The 25867-nt window shown below is 39.3% G+C and overlaps 1 protein-coding gene across 1 annotated transcript; it reads right to left on the bottom strand.

Annotated features, from left to right (window-relative positions):
- Positions 1-1661: 1661 nt before the first annotated feature.
- Positions 1662-25284, bottom strand: LOC109433076 (voltage-dependent anion-selective channel). The gene is made up of 5 exons (XM_062851122.1): positions 25092-25284; positions 12039-12358; positions 11700-11927; positions 2130-2338; positions 1662-2058 (listed from the first exon to the last, which is right to left on the bottom strand). The coding sequence occupies exons 2-5, from the start codon at positions 12356-12358 to the stop codon at positions 1967-1969; spliced, it is 849 nt and encodes a 282-aa protein (XP_062707106.1). The 5' UTR covers positions 25092-25284; the 3' UTR covers positions 1662-1966.
- Positions 25285-25867: the final 583 nt, after the last annotated feature.

Genomic DNA, 25867 nt, shown 5'->3' with positions numbered 1-25867 from the left:
AAAAATGTTAGTTTTTCATGGCCGTCTTCAAGCATACGGGGTAGAATGGACACCCCCATGGGGCAATATGGACACCATGAGACTTTTACGAATTCCGTACATTATTTACACCTATAAAGTCATTTTATTACAAAACAACTATTATGGATGAATAATACGCCGTAGTAGTTCATTTTTGTTCAGTTAATTTAAATTCAGGCTGTTTTGGATAATGCTTCGTTTTTGTCGGCATGTACAGCTGTGCCTAGAACAACTATTTTCCACTGCTGTCGTTTTTGACCAATTTGTTTCACCGTATGTCTACTATAGTGAACATTTAATCGAAAATATACTGAAATCGAAGAATTTGGTTGATTTGTGATTTAGGTTATATTTTTCCCTTGCCGCTTCTTTTAAAACGGTGAGTGTCCATTTTGCCCCGGCAGCAGAAGATATTTCCAATCTTGATTTTTTATTAATAAAGAAGAAAATATAAACATGTTAAGCATGTAGATACAGCAAAACTACTTGCATGTGTTCTAGAAATATCAGGTTTTAATCAACCGGCAATAAATTAATCACTAAATCTTATTTTAGATGGTGTGAAAATTATAATTTTCTTGCACAAAAAACGGAGGACGCAACTTTTTCGTGTAAAATCAAGTATAATTTTAATTTCGAATGTTTCTTTCCTAAAACTACGTTTTAGACAAATGGACTATATTCTCCATTCATTAAAAGTTCAAAAAAGTTCGCATATTTCAAAATATTGAGGGTGTCCATTCTGCCCCGGGTGTCCATATTGCCCCGCCTACCCCTACTATGTTGATTATGTCTTATTAGTCCTATCTTAAATGTGATGTTAGAGCATATAAATGCAATTGCAGCCGCGTCCAATCCAAGCGTGCCAGTTTGCATTCAAGGGCATTTGTTGTTGTTGATATTCTGCTTCGCGGGTTCACGCACTCGCGCACTTTCTCGCGTAACTATAACAGCGCCCTGACTCGCAAGTGCATTTAATGCACGATTCTTTAAAGGACCTCTCCATAAACTACGCAGACTCTACGAGTACGGTAGAGGGAGCTCTGAGATGGCCGAAAATGAGTACGTAGTTTACGGTTATGTTTATGCTCGCGTTTCGTTTGAACAAAAAAAAACTTTATGAATGAAACACGATTGGATCGATGAAGCTAATGCGAAAACAGTATACTATTTTATTTGTTGACGTTTATTTTACTCCTAACCGATACATAAAGTACATAGCAAGTTTCAATCTGCAAATAACCAGATGTGGAGTCGTAAAACCACTTCTGGGACTAGTTGGTTGGTTGCGCAATGTTGGTTTTGTCCAGCAAAGTGTGTATTTATCTTCTATTATTTTGCTATCAAGGGCAATCTAATCGTGTATCAGCGTATGATCTATCTGAGACGATCTGCAGGGTTTCGACGCTTGTTAAAGAATGTGATCTACTTTAGACAAAAGAAGTGTCGGGATTCTCGTACAAAAACACTATCCCATTGGGCGTGCAAATATCTAATGTTCGTTTGAAAACGATATTCCAAATGGGATATTTTTTCGGGTATACGATTAGCGTAGAAATATGAAGTGTTGGTTCGTAGCTGCTGCTTAGTGGGTTTCATCTAGTTTTAAACTTTCTCAAAATTCAATAAACATCGTTAGCTAATTTTAGGACTGTACTGATTTTCCATCTTTATTTGATTTCTGACTTGTTGCTTTTGTTCACGTCTCGTCTGCGGACTGCTTCCTTCTTCGTCGGCAGTGTGCAATTAGTGGTATTCGCAGAACTCATCCCATAACCAGTGTGGGGGGAGTGCGCGCGCTCGGTACACTGAGACATGCTGTCTTTCATCATGATGCGAATGTTTTTGTTTATTTTACTATGTGGTTTTTTCACTTTTTTTTATTTCTTTAATAGTTATTAGATTTGAATCTGTTTGTTAAAACACGAACACGATTTTGACTCGCTTAGGCTTCGAGTTCCAGAGCAACACCGATCTTGTGTCCGCCAGTGTTGAAGCTCTTGCCATCGATCATCGTGGACAGGGTCAGGGTGACACCTAAGGATATACGGAGTAAAAATGGTAAAATTAGTAAGCGTAAGACTAGTTGTTTCTAGTTTTCAGCTTACCGTCGCGCAGCTTCTGCTGGTAGCCCAGACCGATCTGGCTCTGATTGTTGACCTTGGCGCGGACGCAGGCATCCTTGTCCAGATCGTACTTGGCGCCGAGTCCGAATTTGGTAGCGTTGGAGCCGGAGGCCCACGACAGCTGGACAGCGGTTTCCAGACGATCGTTGCATCGCTGGTAGATCAGACCACCGAATTCGCGGCCATCGTTGCTGCAAATGGAATGAAATATTGTTTTACAACTTATGCTATTTTAAATTAAAAATCCCAGCTTCACAATTATTTTTTTTGAATTTCATGATCGAAGATCTATTTTTCAGTGTGAATGTAAGTAGGTGGAGATATGTCAGTCAGTACCAGTGTTGAAAAAGTCATTTCATCATGTCTAAATTCAAACGCCTACAGCTCATTTTAGGATCTGAACCTGAGAATATGGTATATGAAGAACTTGTGCGGCAAAACCAGTTCTGCAAGAAAGTCACGGAAAAAACGGTATTTTTTGAATATCTAAGGTAAATGTCACGGACTACCTTCGAAAAATGCAAATGATATTCATGGTGAATATCAATTGGCATTTTTCGAAGGTAGTCCGTGACATTAACCTTAAATATTCAAAAAAGAGCGGATTTCTCGTGACTTTCTTACAGAACTGGTTTTGCCGCACATGTTATTCATATACCATATTCTCAGGTTCAGCTTCTAAAACGAGCTGTAGGCAGTTGAATTTGGATATGCCGAAATGACATTTTCAGGACTGGTCAGTACAAACTGGAATTCTTGTAAAGTTGGGCTGAAAGACCAACAAAGCGGGGAAACTTGAACTGCGCATAGCTAATTGTAGGGGTTGTTTTGAGAAATCTTACGCGTCATACAAAAATATTTGGGTTCCCATACAAACAATCTTACAGGGGTGAAGGGGGTGTCCAAAAGATGTAAAAAAATCTCTTACGTAATGAATGGACAGCTCCAACCTTTTTTATGTTACGGACTGAGCGAGAGTCGAACCAAGATTATTGACGACTGTTCAATGAGTTGTTTACGCGCTGATTCCTTAAGACTGTGTCTTCTGCAGAGATCACAAGAAAAAAATCGATTGAGGTAAGAGCACCTTTAACGGTGCCCTTTTAAACCCTGTTTGGTGCCCCCAGCAGGAAACTCTGCCGGTTGCTGCTAGATGCGCTATGACTCACCTACCTACTGTATTGTCTTGCTTATTCTTTTTTAGAGTCCAGCGGCGGTCGTACGCTCGCAAGGCATATAGTCGCAGTGACACTCGCAAGGCAAAACAAAGGGAAATATGTTCACGCCCAAAACAAAAGCACGTGGGTTACGTGAAGTGGCAGATGTTTTTGTTTATATTTGTGATAAACGGCAAGAGTGACTCAGTAAAATAAGTTTGCTTGCTGCCAAATCTGATATAATGGGATCTAATTCTATTGGAATCTGGTGACGCTGTTATTATTATTCTGATTTTTCTCGAGAGGCGTAATAGGTAACCAAATATAACAGCGCGATAGTTGCGCTGCTAAAAATGCAGACATCCCTCTTGAAACGAATCTAAGTAACTAATTTTATAGCTACAGGTGTGGAATAGGGTGTGTATGTCAAAATGGGGTCTGTGTCATTTGGCATAAAGTCATTTGGCATAAGGCCGTTTGGCATAAGGTCACTTGGAATAAAGACATTTGGCATAACGGTCATTTGGCATAATGGACACTTGGCATAATAAAGAAGGGTGCATTTCGATTATGCCAAATGGCCATTATGCCAAATGACCGTTATGCCAAATGTATTTATGCCAAGTGACCTTATGCCAAACAACCTTATGCCAAATGACTTTATGCCAAATGTCCCGCTCCCGTCAAAATGATAGCGGTGTGCGGGTTGCTTGAATAGTAGCCGCCGTCACGATTGCTCTAAAGCAATTTAAAGTAAGCTGTTCTTATGTATTGTCATTGCTGTTGATGGTGTCATATAAAAAAAATCTTTTTCGCTAACTCCACGTCTCCATTGGACAGAAATAACTAACCACGTTAAGCGCTTTAACATTCATGCAAGCAACAAGAACATGTATTTGATGAACAAAATCAGATTTGAATAGGGAAAAGAAATCCACGTGTTCCGCTGGGAATCGAATCAGCAACTCCCAATTCGCTAGATCGGCGCTGTCCTCCAAGCTACGGAGTCACTTGACCATCTCCGTCCCTTGCTCCGTCCCCCAGTTCTGTGCCTGAAACGAACTTGATCCCACCAATACACATAATTTGGTCCTTTTCAAAGGCCGAAGTTCACGACAATTCGAAAATAATTCCTCTCCCGTTTTGACAAATAAACACATTGCACAAAACAGAAACGTGTCAGCTAATTCCATCGAAAGGAGATTTGTATTGTTAAAAAGAACAAATCATGTGCTGTAGTGTAATCGTGTTCAGTTCTATGCCTTCAGGGGATGGAGATGGCCATATGGCTCCGTAAGCCTAAGAAATAAATCAAGAAGTTGACAGAAATACATATCCTGGAATTTTGGTGCCAAAGACCGTTTCTTTCCTTGCAAACGGGAAGAGAACATTCTATTCTATCTTGAGAAGATAAAATTTGAATTCTTGAAAAGAGAATATGTCCAGAAAAGCCAAGACATTTCTGTCTAGTGGAGATGTGCGGTGGATTATTGGTTATTTTTATAAAAATGATTTCCCTTAGACTGGCCAAAACCGGTGTCCGCACCCTAGTCGCTATATGCATGCGCTCAAAACTTCCGACGGCTTTTAACATGTGTCGAAGTCGAACGCCGCGGCTCAACATTGAACAGCTGCGTAACGTCGAAGTGGCTCAAGATTACGCGCAGCAGTTAGCAGTAGCCCTACCAACGGAATAGCAGCTTGGCGCAGCTACACTTGAAGATGGCTGGAGGGACATCCGATCCGCCATAGGCTTCGCAACTCCGAATCGCAGAAACGACTAGTACGACGGCAAAATGTGAACAGTTGAAAAACGAGAAGAATGCAGCATAGGCGAGAATGTTGCAACACCGTACGAGAGCGAGTGAGGCACGTTATAGACAGGCGCGGAACAGGCATAACTTAGTCTTCCGGAGGAAGAAGCGCCAGCAGGAAGAACGTGATCGTGAAGCGATGGATGAGTTGTACCGCGCTAATGAAACACGGACGTTCTACGAGAAGCTGAACAGCTCGCACAGGGGCTTCCTGCCACAAGCCGACATGTGCCGAGACAATAACGGAAATCTTTTCACGAACGAGCGTGAGGTGGTCGAGAAGTGGCGGCAGCATTATGATGAGCACCTGAATGGCGACGTTGCAAGCACCGAAGTTTCATGGTAACAGATCTAGGAGTACGTGAGCAGGACGAAAGATTTCTAGCCCCTAACATCCGAGAGATTGAGGAGTTAGTTGGCCGATTGAAAAACAAAAAAAACCGCTGGAGCAGATCAACTACCGAGCGAGCTTCTGAAATACGGTGGATAAGCACTGGTGAGAGTACTACACTGGGACTTTACCAAGATTTGGGAAGAGGAAGTATTACCGGAGGAATGGATGTAATGTATCGTTTGTCCCATCTGCATCTACAAAAAGGGCGACAAGTTGGATTGCGGGAACTATCGCGCGATCACACTACTGAGCGCTACCTACAAGATTCTCTCTCCAATTTTGTGCCGTCGTCTATCACCGATTGCAAGAGTTCGTGGGGCAATATCAGGCTGGATTCATAAGTGAACGCGCTACAACGGATCAGATGCTTGCAATCCGCCAAGTGTTGCAGAAATGCCACGAATACAACGTGCCCACTTGTTCGTCGATTTAGAATCGGCCTATACAATCGATCGAGAACAACTATGACTGTAGTGTCTACTTTGTGTGCATAGGATATCTTTTCATGGCATTACCTAAATGTCTAGGTATGATTCATTATGTCTACTTAAGGTAGTATAAATACGGATGGTCATTGGACCACGAGTGATATGCGTAGTTCGAGTATCAGGGACACTCTCGATTCCCTTCGAATCTCGCAGAAGGTTACGGCAAGGTGATGGTCTGTCGTGCTTGGTGTTTAACATCGCCCTTAGGTGCCGGCCAGAGTGGACGCGTCACGCGGCACGACGCGGAAATTTGCACGCAAAGGAATAACAATCAATAATAAGGTACACTGCCCCCACTCGCATAACAGTCCCATTTGACTTTTCATCACTTTTGAGTTAACGTTATGAATAGTCATCATTTTAAATGTACTTCCAAAAGCAACAATAAAAATTACGAATTTTTATGTCAATGTGTGAAAAAAATACCAAGTTATGAGCGTCCCATATCAAAAGTACCCGCATAACAGTCCCATCATGGATTTTTGTGTTACGTAACACAAAACTGAACAACTTTGTAGTGATTGTAATATTTTTTACAGTTATATATTCATGTGCAAAGCAATCTGTGAAAGTTTCGAGATGATCGAAATATTTTTCAAATATTGGCGATTTTTCAAAGTTTTATATGGAAGCAAGTTTTCAAACTTCAAATGCCGTTTTCTCAATTCCTACTTTTTGCAAATGGGGCTGTTATGCGAGTGGGGGCAGTACAGGGATGGCAAAAATACTTTTTTCTCTTTTCCGTTCATCGATACTGGCAATAAAATAAAAACAAAACAACGGCAGCACCAATACCATCAGACGCCGCGCCGACGGCAGTCAAGCAGATGCTTGATGGTTTTCGCTCCCCACGAAAATATTTATAAGCAGTCATGCTGAGGCGGGTGATTGCCAAAAATTTTCAATTGCTAATAACTCACTTGTTTTAATAAATGATTTAAATCGATTTGCACAAATAGCTAGAGCACACTCCTAGCTTTGTGATGCATGTAAAGGAGTTTGTCTAGAAGCGGTTTGGAACGCAGAAAAATGCGAAAACGGGAGAGACAGACATTTCTGTCGTCGTTGTGCTCGAGTACTGGCGCTCTCGCGCTTGGAAACCGTTTCGAGGAAGAAGGCTGCAGGAAAAAAAATGTTATGACATTTATTTTTCGAACAGTTTGAGTTTGGCAGGGCCTATGATGTTTGTGTGGAAAAATGTCAAATGTAGCCGGTAACCGTTTTTTCCAGTACATTTCTCATTCCTGAATAAGGAGCTGTCAAATCGTATGGGAAATTCGCGTCGCGTGACGTGTCCACTAGTATGGGACAAATATCAAATCCTCGCTCCAGCCGACTTTTTAGATCCCATTTAGGTCCCATATGAACTGTGCAAAATTTCAGCGCAATCGGTGAAACTATAATTTAGCGCAAGCGGTTCAAAGTTTTCATAGGATTTACTATGGGAAAAGTTACACTTTCAGATAAAAAATCCCAGAGGTCGCCTCTTGTCTCCTTAATTCAAATCGATCAACGTTTCTTGTAGAAAAATAATTTATGAAACTTTCCTTCGAAGACCGCAAAACAATTGGATGCTTGTGAAAAAAGTTATTAATTTATAACCGATTAGTGATCCAACGAACGGCTTTTTGTTTTGTTTTATTAGCAGCACTGTAGCTGCTGCCTTGGTTCACTGAGCCAACTCTCCCGATCACAGTTATATGCCAATCATATATTACTGCACTATTGGAATATCATATGAATCTAATCTAAGGTTGAAAATGGGAAGTGAGAGTTATATGCGACGCATGTGGCATGACTCTCAGGTCGCCATGATACTGTTATATGTCATGCATTTTGCTTCTATCATGCGGGCTGGGTGCGCCAATGTATATGCAACTCCAATAATATCTTTCACATTTTGAAAAAAAGTATCCTCGGCTGGAGCGGGAATCGAACTCACAACGCCTAAATGACCGACGCTGCTAGCCGCACGGCCACGAAGCTCACTTACTGGAATTGCGGAATTCTGCAAAACGTGTTCCACTTTATCTGCCAATGTTGCTTTTCCACCCGGCCAAAGTTATATGCACAGCTGATGTATCGATCGTGCTATGTGCATATAACTCCGATATGCGCAAGTGTCATTTAGTTTCATTAGAAGGCTTTTTAATCGGAACTATTTATCATATGATACGTATAACGATTCATTTGAAGTGAACGTGTCAGACTAGGGGTAAAATGTATGTGTAGCGTCTGATGAAATAGGCTCTTAGAATTATTTCAGTGTTGCTGCTGTTTCTGGGGGTGGTGATGCCTCCCGCCACCCCATGCAACAACGGCAGCAGCAGTGCTGCTGATAAAACAAAATAATAAGCCGTTCGTTGGATCACTAATCGGTAATAAATCAATAACTTTTTCCACAAGCATCCAATTGTTTTGCTGTCTTCGAAGGAAAGTTTCATAATTGATTTTTCTACAAGAAACATTGATCGATTTGAATTAAGGAGACAAGGGACGACCTCTGGGATTTTTTATCTGAAAGTGTACATTTTCCCATATTAAATCCTATGAAAACTTTGAACCGCTTGCGCTAAATTATAGTTTCACCGATTGCGCTGAAATTTCGTACAGTTCATATGGGACCTAAATGGAATCTTAAAAGTCGACTGGAGCGAGGATTTATTTTTTCCATACAAGCGTGTACCATACTAGTGTCCACTCTGGTCGTACCCTTAGAAGGTGTAATTAGGAGAGCGGAGATAAACATGGGTGGAACGATTTTTACGAAGTCCGTTCAGCTGCTTGTGGTTTCGCTGATGATATTGCTATTATTGCTCGTAATTTTGAGACGATTATGGAAACGAACATCCGACTAAAGAGTGAAGCCAGGTGAATCGGATTAGTCATTAATATGTCGAAGACAAAATACATGATGGCAAAGGGCTACAGGGAGGAATCACCGCGCCCGCCACCCCGAATTTCTATCGACGGTGATGAAATCGAGGTGGTTGAAGAATTCGTGTATTTACTTGGGTTCACTGGTGACCGCCGACAACGCAGATGGAAGACGGGACTTGGAGAAGGCGAATGAACCACGAGCTGCATTAGCTGCTGAGAGAACCAACCATCGCCCACACCGCAAAAATCGGGAGGCTACGGTGGGTGGGTCACGTCATCAGGATGTCGGGTAGCAAACCTATTAAAATGGTTCTCCAGAACCATCCGGCAGGTACGACGGTAAACGTGGTGCGCAGCGAGCTAGGTGGATCGATCAAGTGGAGGACGATTTGCGGACCCTTCGCAGAGTTCGGAACTCAAGGATGTTTTCGATCATCTGGCAATCATTTGACTCATTTGTCCATAACCCAGTTCAAAAGCCTTATATTGAAATGCGGTGTTCGGCAAACTTGTAGATTAGTGTTTACCCTACAATTACACAAGTTTACAAAATAAAACGAAAGTCGTGAACTTCTGTCAACGACCAAAATTTTTGAAGCACAATTTAGTGCTGATTTCGAAACCGACCTTCAAAAAATTTAAAGTAGAACAGTTTTTGAGTTTTAGCTCAATATCGAGTTTTGTAACTTTTCAAAATAGGGTGGGGCGGGGCAAGATGGGTCGCGGGGCAAGATGGGTCAGTGTCATTTTCGGGCGCATTACTCATGTTTTGATTATGTTAATAATTTTGTTAGATGACCAGCATGAATATACAAAAGTTTGGGGCATTGATTGAAAAATTATTCACTCTCATTGGAAATGAAAAATAAAATGGTTTTTAGCCATTTTTCTTATGCGATACATTCCATATATTCTCCATATAAACGGCCGCGGGGCAAGATGGGTCACCTTCAATTTTGAACGTATTTTTGGAGCATTCAAAAGTTATTTATTTTTTATTACAAGACTATCTTATAACTGACTTCAATCAAGCGGAATGAACGCTTAAAATTTTAACATAAAATTATGATATTTTTTTAGTGAAAACATCGATTTTCAAGTCGCCTGAGGACCACTCGAATCGTAAAGTTTTTTATATTCCAAATAAATTTATAAAATGTTTACTAGTAGCTCTTGTTTACTCAGTATGGATATGGAGCATACATGAATGCGGAACAAATCTTATATTTTGACGTTTTTCGTTGAGAAAATGTGAATTACTTAAAAGGTGACCCATCTTGCCCCGCCCTTTTTTCACGGCGCAAAATCGATCACTTTTTAAAACTGCTTGTTTAACATCATATTTTGTGTTTAATGATCTTTTTATCGACTTTTAGCATAGCTAACTAGTGTATTGAAAAGTAGCGGACGAATACAAACCAATACGATTTGTATTTACAAAGTTATGGTGATGCATCCTTAGGTGACCCATCTTGCCCCGCCCCACCCTATGTAATTTTCTAAAATTTAAATAAATTGCTTTTTGTTCAACCAATTTTAAATCTTTTTCCATAAATTAAAAGCTGAATACAATACCATTCGATCATCTGAATACAGGTTTTGCGTCAGATTGATGAAATTCAAGATATTGGTGAGTTTTAGGGACGATATTCTTAAATTTTAGCAAAATTCCCAAAATTTTTTGAAGAAATGTATTTTTTTCAATAAGAAATAAAACAACATAAAAATTCTTTCTCAACGTTTATTTGACATATCATATGTAGGCGAGTTACATTAAAAATTTCAGCTCAATCGGAGCATTGATTACGGAGAATGAGATGTTTGAAGTGAGCGACTTTGCTTAAAAATAGAACAAAAATCGATTTCAAATCATCAACCTTGTATGGAAAGTCGAAAAAATTTCCGCTCTACTGTAATTTTTTTCCTTCGCGTTTTCGAACTCAGGGCATTATTCTACACCAAAAACGATCATCAGCTTACCGAGTTCAAAAATGCTGTAAACTAGTGTTATCACCTGGGACGCCATACAACCTACTCATAATAAACGATCGAAAAATGCGATTTCAATATTAGACTTCCGAACTGAGTTGATCGAAAACATCCTTGGCGGAACTGGAGACACACAGCCATGGACCGAGTAGACTGGAGACGACCCCTACGTACAGCAGAGGACACTCAGGCCTTAGTCTGACCGGTAAGGTAAGTAAGAGGCTATACCGTGGGGTGCCCTAATTTCACGCGGGTCCAAATTTCGCTCACTGATAATATTTAGAGATCATAATCATGAAACTAATTGTACAATTGTCCATATTTCACTTTAGCTTCACTATCTAAAGTGAAATTTGGACAAATTTGGACCCGCGCGAAATTAGGGCACCCCACGGTACTTTAACATTAACGTGCATTCTTTAATCTGAAAAAAAAAAACGACCACTATGACCCACGCTAAGTAAGGTTCAGATCATATAACAATATAGTTGTACGAATAATTAATTGGTAAGATCTAAAGATTATCATCTAACAATAACGAATCAGAAAATGCAGAAGTCATTTTCCAAATACATCTCACTACAAAATTAACCTTTATGACGCACAACTATCAAAAAGAACGCACTCTTAACCACGTGGTTGTCTGCAACATACAAACGTGATCACACCTCAGATGAGTTTATCTTATCATGAAGTAAAATATATGATCATTCCCCCAAATGAGCATTACATAAAATAACACAATAAAACAAAATGAAACGATCATAAACTTAAAGCCCCCCGTGATACACCGATTGCGTAATAAGGAAAAAAAATATTTGAATACTTACACGTTGGTGTGCAGAACAAAGTCACCGGTCGAGTAGCCGAGCGCGAAGTTGTTGGCGGTGACCTTGGACTTCTGCGAGTCAAATGCAACCTGGTAACCGGCCAGCCAGCCCTGGTAGTTGAACACACCGGAAGCGTTCACCAGTGGTCCGGCGAGATCGACGTTGACGTCGGCATCGACGCGGACCTTATCGTGCGAGTAGGCAGTCTTAAAACGTCCGGTCTTGCTTCTGTAGGACAAAGTAAGAACATTAGCATTGTCGGTCTTCCGGCGAAACTTGTAGCTGACGGCGTAGCCAAACTTGATGGCATAATTGCTACTAATAGTACTACTGTCGTACCCGGTTTGCGGAGCGAACGATCCGTCAAAGGACAGCTTCAAGCCCTTGACCAGCTGGTTCTCGACGGAGACCTCCGAGGTCAGAGTGTTGTCTGTGTTCCACTTCTCGGAGAAGTTCAGACCGTATTCCTTGACTTTGTACTTGGTCTCCAGGGAACCGAACACTTTGCCATTGTCCTGGTTCGACGAACCGCTGGTGTTGAACTCGACTCCGGAGTTGGTCTTGGTCTTCACGTCCAGCTTCCACAGACCGAAGTGGTAGCCCTTGTTGAAGACATCGCGGGCCTGCTTGCCGAGATCTGCGTATGCTGGTGGGGCCATCTGTTGGAAAATTATTGAATAGTTACAATTAGTTGCTAGATACATTAGGGTGTTCCAAAGACATCGTATCGGAAGTCATAGTGCACATGCTCAATGCCAAGAATTGCTAAATCAGTTCGTTGTATCGGGAATGAGACGATCTGCCAGTGCGCGATAATGCGCGATAACTTTAAGATCGTACTGTGTCTAAGATAGTCACTAAAATCTTAAGACACTGTCGCTAAGATAGCTTAGCTGAGATCTAGCCAGTTGCAAAAAGTTCTATAAAGCATTACGAGCTACATTTCTTTTGAACACATGTTGATGGGTTTTGTATAAATCTTCCCAACAAAATAAATGTTTTAAAAAGTACCTAGATTTGTGTTCAAATATGTTTGTAATTTTTAGCAGCAAAAGTCACTTGTATTGGATTTCGATTCATCTTCTGGGGGAGATTTCGAATTTGAAATAATTCACGTATTCTTTAAAGGACCCATTTGGAGAATTCAATATTTTTGTTGAAAAAATAAGCCTTGTTTTCATAGCACCGTGTAATCCACATTGTATGTCTGTTTGCCAGAGCTTTCAGTCACTGCATGGTGCATGCAGCACGTGGGATCGCTAATCTGAGATATTTCTAGACAGATCCCCGCTAGAGCATTGACCTTGTCGAGCAAGACAACGTTAAGCCATACTTTCTCTACTGCCGGTGGAAGCATAATTGTCCCATGTGCATTTTTGGCAATATTGAGATTTTGCAGCCCATGACCATGTATCGTAGGGTACTATCATATTGGGAAATAAAAATAGGTAGTTTGTTCCGAAAATTGTTGAAAAAATGCATGGCCGATTTGTAACATTGTTAAAAGTGGACGCATAAGCGTCACGTTTCATAGGAAATCCTATGGAACTATAAAATCGCTCTAAAATAAAAAATAGTGCTCAAATTTAAAACTGGTTGATGCTAGAAATCGATTCAGCACTTATACTTCATAGTTGAGACAATTTACTTTTTTCGAACTTTGGACGCGGTTTTCTCGATTGTCTGTTTTTGCACATGGGACATTTATGCGTCCACCGGCAGTCTATCTCTCTGAATGTTTCTATTAATACTTCGCTAGAAGCTAGAAGATCAATTCACGAGAGGTAGAGGACCATCTTAATCGAAAAACATACCTACATCAGGATTCTTATCGATACCGTCAGTAAGTCAGTCAAGCGAAGCGGATTAGCCGGTATAGTAAACAATATTCGCGCCCATCCTTCCTTTTGTTTCATCCCACTGACTGCTTCGGCGTTTGTGATTATTGCACCTATCTGTCTCGATTAGTCGCAGCCGCGTGTGTTTGAGCGAAACGGTTCTAAAAATACAAGGGCTTGTTCATTGGAATGAAAGTAAATAAACCAAAGATTCAAAAACAGCACAGCATGGCGTGCCTTCGTTGTAAGCATCTTCGAGAGATAGCGCGAAACTAATGTACAGCGTCTGAGTCTCAGCTCCTATCACTAGCTAGCGACTAGTGACGACGAGGATGATTGTGAAATAAGCGCCCTGTTACTATCGGAGTGCATTTCCCTTCAATTGATGATGGTTACTAACATGCACGAGGTGTGTAAGACATACAGATTTGTGTTTTAGATATGATAGCTGATTATTTTTCGTATCAAAATATGCTATTAGAGGTAGGCAAACAAATTGTTTGATTGTAGCTTAATTTTTTCAAATCCAATGAATTAATGAGAAACATTAGTCAAAAAAGGCGTTTGTTTTGAAAAATCAATTAAAATACGAGCAGTGGTCAAGTAATGGGGAAGTATTATAAGAAACAGCTTATCTAAAACAAGGTTTTGGGAATCGAAATAACAACCTAGTGCGTGGGTATCTATCGAGTTTCTTGATATTTCATGGGCCAATAAAACACTTTTAAAATATTTTTATAATTATTTTGTTGCATTAGGTGGGATTAGGGTTGCCACATAAGTGATTTTTTTAAAGTAGGATTTTGACAAATCTTGAGCACACAAATGGTGCAATCTCATAACTGAAGCATGATACATCTATTAAAAATGCCTGTGGAACCTCATTAGCTCAGTTGGTAAGAGTGCTGGATTGGCAATCTGGAGGTTCGTTATTTGATTCCAAGTGTTCCAAGTGCAATTTTTTTTTTTTTTTATTAAAATCATTTTTTTTGTGTGTTGCTGTTGGCAAAATTAACTTCGTCGGCTAGGCGCACTTGGACGAAAAGCGAAACAAAACGAATGAAGATTTTGTTTTCGTCACGACGCAACCTCTTCACGACGATTCGCTAAAATGAGTCATCCGATGTGGAACGAGCAACGATGACGGTCTAGTTTTCGTTGTCGTCGTCGACTTTTCTGCTCGTCCGGTGACGATTTTCAGCCCTGGATACGTATTTCGACCTCAACTGTAAGGGCGTCTTCAGTGTCTTGTACTTGACCACCTTACCATGGATGTGTATAGTTTAGGGTCCTTTGCATTCTCTCCGGAACAATTTCGTCATACGTTGTTTTCACTATTGACCTCCTAAAGTGAGATTAAGTTTAGTGAAATCCCATTTCGTATTTTAGTGATTGAGTCGTTTCAGATAAAATTTAATGTGGGATCGGGGTAAAAAAATCATTTTATCGATAAATTTACCAATAAATTGATGATTAAACTGATGGGGAACTGGTATTTCCATTTCAAACTTTTAAATTTTCACGACATAACCTCTACTTTTAATCGCCAATAATGACTATATCGTCTGCAAAGCTTACAACTTCGAAACCTTTTTTCCTTCAAGCTACTAAGGGCCACATTAGTGGTGAGAGGACTTTCTCCTCTCGACTTCTCCTTGTAGCCCTTACTGTTATGGAAGAACTTTCCAGCTCAGAGGTAATTTTTCTTTTTGCAAGCACAGTATAAATACAACGAATTGGTCAAAGCTTTTATTCTCCATTGAACGCTTCATAGATTTATAGGAGGCAATCTCAAAAGCTCCTTATATGTCTAAAAGGGCACATAGAGCTATTTATTTAGCTTTACATTTGTGGGAAAAACTGGACAAAAATATTTTAATTAAACCTTGCAAATTTAGATCGCAATAGCCAAAAATAACTCACTAAGCCTAAAATTAATTACTATAGTTGATATATCATGTTTGTTCTTTTTACACTATAATCATGAGTTCCAAGTATGTACTTTGGAGCAAATTTATTCTACTGATTAAGAGATATTGATGCTATTTTGGAAACCAATCCAATAGATGCCCAATTTACAATATTTTCAAGAATTATCAAAAGGAACAACCACACAAAATAAATACATCAACTACGAATAATACAATAATAGTTTTAATAAATGTTAGAAGGGTTATGTTCACCATAGATGGATTAAATCGGGTTTTTGGTATAAAAATAACTTTTACAAGTTTCCATTTTGATGGAACGTAATTCAATCTCAAACTAGCCTTGAACATCTCAATTAATGATGGATCCAACACCGCTTCTCCGTTTTGAATCAGGACTGGAAATATCCCATCAACTACCTACTGTAGATTTAAAAGGCTAAAAAGATCTAATTGCATTTACCACTCTGGCCTTCGCGAAGATTTCATCAGCTAAATCTAAGGCGGTGTTTACTGTACTGTTTGACTCCGTAGAGTTTATACTAGGTCATACGTTTCCTTCCAGAGATATAGTATCATTGGAATCCACATAAAAGCTGAACATGGAAAATGAGTGTTCATAATTAAATCCAAAGTTTCAAGTGGAATACAGTCGACTTTCTGCATCTCGATATGGAAAATGATCGTTTTAGCTAAAAAATGATCGTGTCAAAATTTGAAGTCCGTATCTCAAGGCTAAGTGGTCCCTCAAGGGGCCTAAAGTTGTCAAAAATTGTATGGGACCAAAAAAAAACATGAAATTTTTTTCGACTAAAAAATACGCTATTCTACTAAAACCGGTAATTTTAGGACCCTAAAGGGCAACAAATGTGCTTAGATTTGCGATATCTCTACTCGTTTCCAAGATATTGACAAAAAACAACTGAAATTTCAACATTTTTGACCATTTTTTTAGATTTCGAAGGAAACTTACCCTATTTTGTTCAATAACTCAAAAACGAGTAGAGATATCGCAAATCTAAGCACATTTTTGGCCCTTTTAGGGTCCTAAAATCACCGTTTTTAGTAGAATAGCGTATTTTTTTTGTCGAAAAAAATTTCATGTTTTTTTGGTCCCACACAATTTTTGACAACTTTACCCCTCTTGAGGGACCACTTAGCCTTGAGATACGAACTTCAAATTTTGACACGATCATTTCTTAGCTATAACGATCATTTTCCACTAACAAACTTATAACATTTCCAATTTTTGCAAAATAAGGGACGGCCTAATGCAGATTGAAAGGGACCGACCCATCCATCGAGATAGGGAGATATATCGAGATGTAGAACATCGACATGGTGAGAGTCGACTGTATTGGTAAAATCGCCATTGTCACGTTTTATATTTCCCAATTCATTTGCATGATCTCTTGCTAAGGCGATCCAGTTTAGAGTTCCACCATAATGCCTGGTTTACATGGAGCAAGTGACTTGATTCAAATCAATGGAAAATGCCCAATTGAATGCGAATTGAACGTGTAAACACCAACGATCATCTCAGTTGAGCAACTGACTTGTTCAAGTCAAACGAAATCTCACTTGCCCCGTCTGAACACGCGATTCATGTGAGTTGAATTCAAGTCATCTGTCAAATGAGCTGAACACTTGCTTCAATTGAGATGCATTCAAGAGCATGCAAGTGGACACCCAAACCATTTGCTCAGTCTAAACACGCCATTCCATTGGATTGAGAAGTTTGCAACTCACATGCTCGTTTCATTGAACAGTCTAAACCAGGCATAGGACAGATAGGTGATGTACTAGATTTGTAGTAATGAGCTGAATTTTAGTATGGTGAGAAGGTCAATTCTCCGTTTCTGCAATAAAATGGTGCAAAAAGCGTGGGTATTATGATTCCTTGCCTAATTTGATGCTGTTTGAGCAAAACATTGGGCAAAGGTGTTGTTGTTTTCTCCATTTCTTGCAACATAAACAATATAGTTATCGAAAGTTTTGCTCAAACAGCATCAAATTATGCAAGGAATCATAATACCCACGCTTTTTGCATCATTTCATTGCAGAAACGGAGAATTGACCTTCTCACCATACTAAAATTCAACTCATTATAACAAATCTCGTACTACACCGAACGTACCCCATAGGAAGCAATCAGTGAAGTACTAGATCGAAAGTAGTGAGCTGGATTTTTGTATGGTGAGATGATCAATTCTCCGTTTCTGCAAAGAAATGCTGCAAACAGCGTGGGTTATATGATTTCTTGCCTAATTCGATGCTGTTTGAGCAAAAGTTTGGGTAACTGTGTTGTTGTATTATTTATTTCTTGCAACTTCAACAACACAGTTACCCAAAGTTTTGCTCAAACAGCATCAAATTAGGCAAGAAATCATATAACCCACGCTGTTTGCAGCATTTCTTTGCAGAAACGGAGAATTGATCAGGGCCCATATAGCCGAGGCGGTAAACGCACGGGTATTCAGCATGACCATGCTGAGGGTGACGGGTTCGATTCCCGGTCGGTCCAGGATCTTTTCGTAAAGGAAATTTCCTTGACTTCCTTGGGCATAGAGTATCTTCGTGCCTGCCACACGATATACACATGCAAAATGGTCATTGGCAGAGGAAGCTCTCAGTTAAAAACTGTGGAAGTGCTCATAGAACACTAAGCTGAGAAGCAGGCTTTGTCCCAGTGAGGACGTTACGCCAAGAGGAGGAGGAGGACCATACAAAAATCCAGCTCACTACTTTCAATCTAGTACTTCACTGATTGCTTCCTATTGTTGAATGGAATCCATTCAATGGATAGTCATACCTACGTTTATGCTAATTTCTCAATTCCATCAGAACTCATGAAATTTTCCAAAAACAAACATTCTTCAACATAGATTCCTACTAAAACTATGTAGGGTATTTTAACCAATAGTGGACCCCTTAGTAGCTGAAAATTGTTCTGATCGTTAAAACAGTATGATATTCCAATTAAATTGCCCCTGTCAACGTTTGCACAGCAAGTTCTATGTCTATCCTGCACATTGCACACAAAAACCTTACCAAACCACCCTATATTTCCCATAAAATAATCATTTCAAATCTGGCTCAAATTATCCTATAGTGGTCCCCCCGGGGTCCACTATAGGATTGTTGGGGTCCACTATAGGATAAATCGTATTCTCTTACCATGTTAAAACGGAGACAATAGTGGACCCCCTTGGATTTAACCAATAGTGGTCCCTCAGATTTGTTTACATTTACAAATTTGTTCAAAAAATGAAATTATTGCTTTCCAACGTAGCTCCACCACTTGTAACTACTGGCTAGGAACATGATCCATCGTCTCCCGGTGGAAGTTCACCGGTAAAAACAGATTTAAGGTGAAACGGGACGCCGTGTTATTTTTCCTATCTTGCCTCTCCTTCTAACAATTTGCCTCGCGATTTTGAAGATGGTAATCTCGAGTTCTATTGCACTGAAGATGCTGAAAAACAATCAGCATATGCACTGCAAGTGAGCATACACAGTGATAGGTTTTTGTTGCAAAATATGAAGTAGAATCTGAGATTACCATCTTAGTAGCAACAGAGCAATGACGGATATTTCCCCGACCGTCCCGTCCGCCCTTAAGCAGGAAAATTAGGAAAAATATAAGGGGGTCCACTATTGGCTAAAATACCCTAAAATGACTGATGTGCATTCATTGCAAAGTATATTTTATCATTTTTGCATGTAGTTTTCATTAAAAAAAAAAACAAAACAAAACTGTAATCACTATTAGGAATGATGAGCATTTCTTCGTCGATCACTTTATGCACAGATAGATGTCAAACTTCTGAAAGAATTTTTATGCTGTGCGTATTGCTGTATAGACGTAAGTCTTATCCTCGCGGGCCTTTCCTATAATTTTCTCCTACACGGCTACACGGATTTATCCAGGTGAACTGCTTAAAATCTTACTGGTCTTTCTAGGTTCTGCTAAAAGTTGTTCAATCAACTAGGGATATGCTTGCACGATCTACGACCTTAACCCTTTCTTTCCCACAAGGTTTTTTGACATTTATAAATAGATAAAATGGTTTCTGAAAAAATCACCAGAACAAAAGATGAATAGTTTTACTCCAAAATATCGTTAGAAATGAAAAATTTGATTTTTTTGGGTGGACCACCTGTGATCCATTGGGAAGATGGATGCACTAAATTCACATATATAAATTTTGTTTTTTATTTGTATATTTTTTTTTTCAAAACTAAATATTTATAAATCGTCTATTACACCTTTAATTTATCTCGAGAATCTTATCTAGTCCTTCTGTAAAACTTAATGAAACTTGTCGGACTTCTTGCAGTTATCATAAGTAGTTATTCGGACATGATAGCTTCGAATCTATGGATCGTACTTCGAATCTCTCCTCGTACCATATAAACCCTCCTGGATTCATCTGCGACTTATTGCCGGCGCTAAATAGATTGCATTATATGAAATAATGCCATTTTTACATGAAACACTCTTAATTATGGAAAATATCTTGAATGTAAACAAACATGCTAACAAGGAACAGGTTAGATCAGGAAGGATAAAAATGTCGTTATGTTCCCAATGGATCACTGATGATCCACATGTTTGTTCATAAAATTAGTGTTTTATCGTCAACAGGGTGTCTACTCATAACTCAAAATAAAATTCCCTGAGTTTTCCAGGTTTTTCCAGATGAAATTTTGAAAGTTTATAGGGTAGGTAATCAAACTTTGAACCATATTGCGGCTTTCTGAAGCAGTGCAAATTTTAACCCTCTTCGTGCATTAGGGTCATTATGACCCCTAAACGTGCACTAGGTCAGCGAGGTGCGCGCAAGCTAATGCACGAAGAAGGTTAAGTGATTTTTTCTCCCACATGGAAATAATTTACTACGGCAAAATCGTATGCACATGAAAGCCACGGGTATAAGCTTTCTGTTAAATGGTAAAAAGTTTGTATTTGCACCGAATTTCATTGAAATATTCGATTTTTCATCAACAATGATTTTAATCTTAATTTGAACCATCGTAATCATAATTTGAACCAATTTTAATCTTAATTTGAACTACTGGTGGCAGCAGCTCGAGCAACTCACAAAACAGCCAATTCCATGGTAAACAATTAAAAATCACATGAATCTGCTAATTCGCATACCTATTTTTCATTGGGCAGTGGAATCTCGCCTCAGAATGTTCGAAATTCTTTAGGAATTTGGAAACTAAATTTGGAATTTTTCATCCCCCAAGAGTAAACAAAGCAACCACTAGCGCAATCTACAGGCCAACACCAAAAGCTCACCCCCGTTTACTAGTTCAAATTTAGATTACAAATGGTTCAACTTAAGATAACATTCTCCAAGTAAGAATCACTTAAATTTGATAATTTTATGACAAATAATGCGGAATATTATTCGGTTGGTCGATTCTACGATAAATAAGCTTTCATTTGACGTATTCACTTATTGCGTGTGATGCAATGCATGAGCTGTACGGGTGCACCGAAAATGGGCTTTCTCTGGGGGGAAATAGGTGAAATCACAGTGATTTTTCAATTGCCTGTTTTCCATGACAAAAACGCTTTTTTCAATGCTTTTAAAGTCCATGTTATCAGGTTATATTACGGAAAGCTGTTTAACATCTTTTTCGGGACAATATTTGCCCAAAAAGTACGTCGTTTTTATGAATTTCGAAATGGTTCAAATTAAGATTACAATTTGACTAGTTCAAAGTTTGATTTCTTACCCTAATTCAAAAATTAACCCAAATTTTCTAAAAATTATAAAGGGTGACTTAGGGTATCATCGACAGGTTTGTTATCTTCGTTATGAGGGATTTATGGCGGCCAAATTGCCTGAAACCTGATTATTTTCAGCTTGGTTGGGAAGGATTTGATGTCAACTCTGAGCTCAACAAGTTTCAAAAAACCTTCCATGACGAAGAGAACAAAACTGCCGAAAATACGTAAGTTCCCCTACTCTTCAAAAATTCTTTCAAGATTTCTGAGCGTAATTCCTTTTCTTCAAGAATTCATTGGTTGAGCCTCGTAGCCATGCGGTTAGAGTCCGGATGGATGAGGATTCGAATCCCGCTTCGAGTGATGAAATATTTCACGAGAATGGCTTCTTATCCGTAGCGACTCCGTGTTAAGTTTCGTTCAATCGGTACAGTCGCCGGTTGAAGCCAGTGTCCGTGTATTTTTTTAGTGGTTTTCCGGGATAGCTAGTTTATGTCGGGGTTTTTACCGATAGTTTTCCTATATTTCTCTTGTTCTCCTCGCGGAACTTCGTCCGTAGCTGCTTTCAGGATTCCATGGGGTTTTCAAAATTCCTCTTTGGATGTCCTTAATATTTCTTCTCGGCATTACTATTACCTAGAACTTCCTATAAGGTATTTCGTAAGTTTTTCCAGGAGACATTCTGAGGAAAACCCGTAGAAGAATCCCTGCAATTACTTTGGAAGAAATCCCTAAAGACGTATCCACAATCTCGGGACAATTTCTGGTAAAGATTCCGGGAAGAATTTTGGGAATAATGCAGAGAATATCTGTAAAAAAAAATCTCAGGTACAGCTACAAGAAACAGCCTGGCTCTGAAAGAATGCAAAAGAAGAATTCAATGAGAAATATCAGCAATAACTCCTGTGGAAATCCTAGAAGGCACTCTGGAAAAAAATAATCTTAGGAGAAAGTCCAGGGTAAATTAAGAAAAACTCTGAGAGGCATCTCATGACCAACATCGAAAGGAGTCTTCTGAGAGAAGTTTCAGGAGATACTCCGAGAGAAATCACAAGTAAAACTACAAAATAAACCTCGCGGAAATTTTAAAGAAATTCCTGTAGGAGACCAGGAAGAACATCTCAAAGAAAGCCCAGAGCAGTTGTTTGAAGATATCACAGGAAAAAATGAAAGAAATCTCTTGAGGAACTCTTGCAGTAAATTCATAAAAACTCCTTCAGAAACCCTTACAGGAACTTTAGTAGAAACCCCAGGAATAACTCCTTTAGCAACTCTGAAAGAAATTCTGGGAAGATTTTCTGGGGAAGTCCCAAGAGGAACACCGGAATCGCGTAAAATTTCTATGAGGAATGCCGAAAGAAATTCTACGATTTATCCCGACAGAAATTCTTATAGAATATTCGGTATAAATTCTGGTAGAAATCCTACTAAGATTTCTTTGAGCAAAACACTGGAGGAACTCCGGGAAGAAATAGTATCCCCGTAAAATTTCCCTGAGTACTCAAGATATTCCCTGAGTATTCCAGGTTTTTCCCTGTTAAATAAAATTCCCTGAGGATTCCCGGTTTTCCAGGTTTTTCCAGGTAGTAGACACCCTGGTCAACTTGTTTGTGAAACGGTATTTTATTGTGCTATGCATACTGTAGGGCATGCTAGTATTTTTTCCGTTGAAAATAATGTTCATGTTTCGGAATATTGAATATTCAAATATTGTTTGAATTAAAATAGAAAAAATACCGACTTTCGCTAAATCATTTAGCTCCAGAACGAGCAGAGAAATTTTGACCAAACTTGGCATAATAGTTCATTAAACATATACAAACATCTGACAAAAAAATGGGGATAATCTAACTTATCCTGTATTTGTATGAACAGTGCAAAGTGGTGGATCACCTGTGCTACCATGGGAAAGAGAGGGTTAAATTATTTCCTAATAGTTAACATCATTCTCGTCAGCCAAGGCTTAGCTGGATAGGATTTAAGATGTGGTGCAATATTTCACCATAGTGCTAATTGATTGCTTGTCTCAAACTTTACAAGTTCAATGCAAAAAAGTTCGGTATATAGCAGTTTGATACATATTACATATTATGTAACAGTGAAATTATTGTATCTTTCCAAAAATCGGAATACTAAACTAAATTTGCAAACCGGCGTTTCATCACTTTTCCACTCTCGGTTCAGCGTGTTACGTCACCATAGTCGTATACAGAACGGGATGACAGGGAGCACCAACACAATCAGTTGCAACACGGTATCGTACAGTGTCGGCCAAAAGAAAAAAAACTAGCAATTGATTTACATATAAAATGGTTATCAATTTTCAAACCGATTGGACTAAAAGTTTTACATTGGTTATCAAATACCAACTTGATTTTGTGTGAAAATATTGCATCGTAATGATCCGAAAGTTATGACTACTTTTAAAGGTATGTACAGATGCACATTTCGACAAAATAAGAATTTATAGATTGACATACCAAGTGGTTTTGGATTTATAATCCTTGATAACTGATGAACTTGTAATAAAATACGATACCGATAAAAAAACTTAGAAAGATTAAGATTTGTATAGTATTCAATATTTTTCACATGAATAAAAAGTTAAGTTATCAAATTAAATCTTTCAAAATTTCAGCCCAATCGGTTCTCTAAAAATCAAGCATCATATCGTCAACAGGATCATTTTGTATGCAAAACGACTATGTACTGATCCTAATGTTTTGTCCAACACTGTATGTATCGTGAGTGTGAGTAGCGAAAACCGATAGAAACCGCACAGTCACACACTGCTATTGCTGGCTGGGGCTAACCCCAAAGAATCTCCAACCCGGTCTAAGCAAGCAGGCACCGACGGACGACAACCGGCAAATCGCATGGTATGCGTTTATGGCTACTACTATAGGTGTAGCAGCGCGTCAAATGATGTGCGACGTGATGGCAATATCATTTAGCACATTTTTCTTTCCGAATTACTCTTGCTGATTGGGAAGGTGCATGGATTTTTGTTCTGTTGCAAATTATGTAATAATGTGACAACCTACTTCTGTGTAGACCTCGTGAGCAGGCTTCCTGGATTCAGAAGTCTCATGCCAAGCAAGGCAAAGTCACTTGAAATGGTACACTCTGGAAAGCTCGCCAATAAACAGATTCTGTGCAGATAATTTACATAATAAGGAACCGGTACTTGGGCAAATTCCGTTTCAATTGGCCATAGTTGTCCCGTTAGAAGATTTTTTTTTGGAGATAAGTTAAACTTTCTTCCATCCGCTGCTCCACATGATGACGGTGTGAGTCGCAATTGTAGTCAATTAGGTTCGTTCGCAGCCATATTGATTTTTTCCTTTCTGAACTTTAAAACGTTCTGCTACATCTGACGGTAACGTTCCGGATGGATTGGTACAGCAGAGATAGTGACCAGTTGAATGGAATTTAATCAAAGCAATCATACTGATAACAGGGCTCACATCACTGCAGCATACTCTCAACCAACTCATTTTGCAATGTGTGGTGTGATATTCCTTTGGCACCATTTTGGCCATCAGAGGCTGTTATTGATCGGTTATGTAACCTAGTTTGGGCGACGCACAGAATTAGGCCTATTTTCCATGGATGATCGTTGATCAAAGATCCAGAAATTAATGAAAAATAACAAATCCTAATCATCCAAGCCGATATTTTACGCATTACTGTAAATCCGCGGCTCAGCCGAGCAAATATAACGGGATCAATGGTAGTAGGCGCGGTACTTTTTCGGGCTCCCATGACGACATTCCACAGCGATTCCCTAAAAAATCAACCCCCGAATCGTGCAATTTCCGGCATCCAGCAATCACTCACGCACTATTCACATGTGTAGAAACACCGCTTCAATCGTACTTACTTTTTGAATAGAAGTTTTTTTAAACTCTGATTAAAAGGAACACAAAATATTCTCCTTTTTCACTGAAGCAGCGAAAATGCCACACACTGAGAGATGAGGATGCGCACGACACAAGAACTTCGACGGAACTTTCAAGACTGGCAGTGAGAGAAAGCAGCGTGATGTGAATTTTTCGTGGTGAATTTTGGACACGATGAGCCTGACGGATCTGAAAATGGTAGTGTGCGTGCGTCACACAGATGCAATCGCATCACTTGACACATGCTGTTTACGTCACGCAAAGCTGTCGGATGTGGTGAGTAAGGAGATACACTGGGCGAAATGAGTTTTCGTTTCACATCAGTGGTGAACACACTAGAGCCAGCTGGTGGTGAACACTTCAACCACAACTCGGAAAAAAAATAAAGGGAAGCCACAGAGAAAAGACTCCCAAGTTTATTTTCAAAGCTTGTGTACCTAAAAATTGCTACGATCGTTCATTTCATTTATTTGTAACGATTTCTGCACCTCGGCTTCTTTAAATAGAACGATTTTGGAGAAGAACGCAGCGCGGGCAGCAGCAAGGAACTCGACAAACGTTAAAAACAGAATCGGAAACCGCAGACCCGCTTTAAAAAAAAACACCTGGCAGAAGTGGAGTGCGAATAATGTTGAAGCATCGAAGCAATCGGTGCAAATTTGAATTAGGCAACATCATGCCGTTGCTATGTATTTACCATAGCTGTAGCACATGTGCTCTATGCATAGAGCTGTAATAAAGAATTTTCATTAGTAGT

The sequence above is a fragment of the Aedes albopictus genome, chromosome 2 (assembly GCF_035046485.1).
Source record: "Aedes albopictus strain Foshan chromosome 2, AalbF5, whole genome shotgun sequence".
In the NCBI taxonomy this organism is placed as follows: Eukaryota; Metazoa; Arthropoda; class Insecta; order Diptera; family Culicidae; genus Aedes; species Aedes albopictus.
The sequence above is the reverse complement of the archived record's forward strand: the minus strand, read 5'-3'. Positions and strand labels throughout refer to the sequence as shown.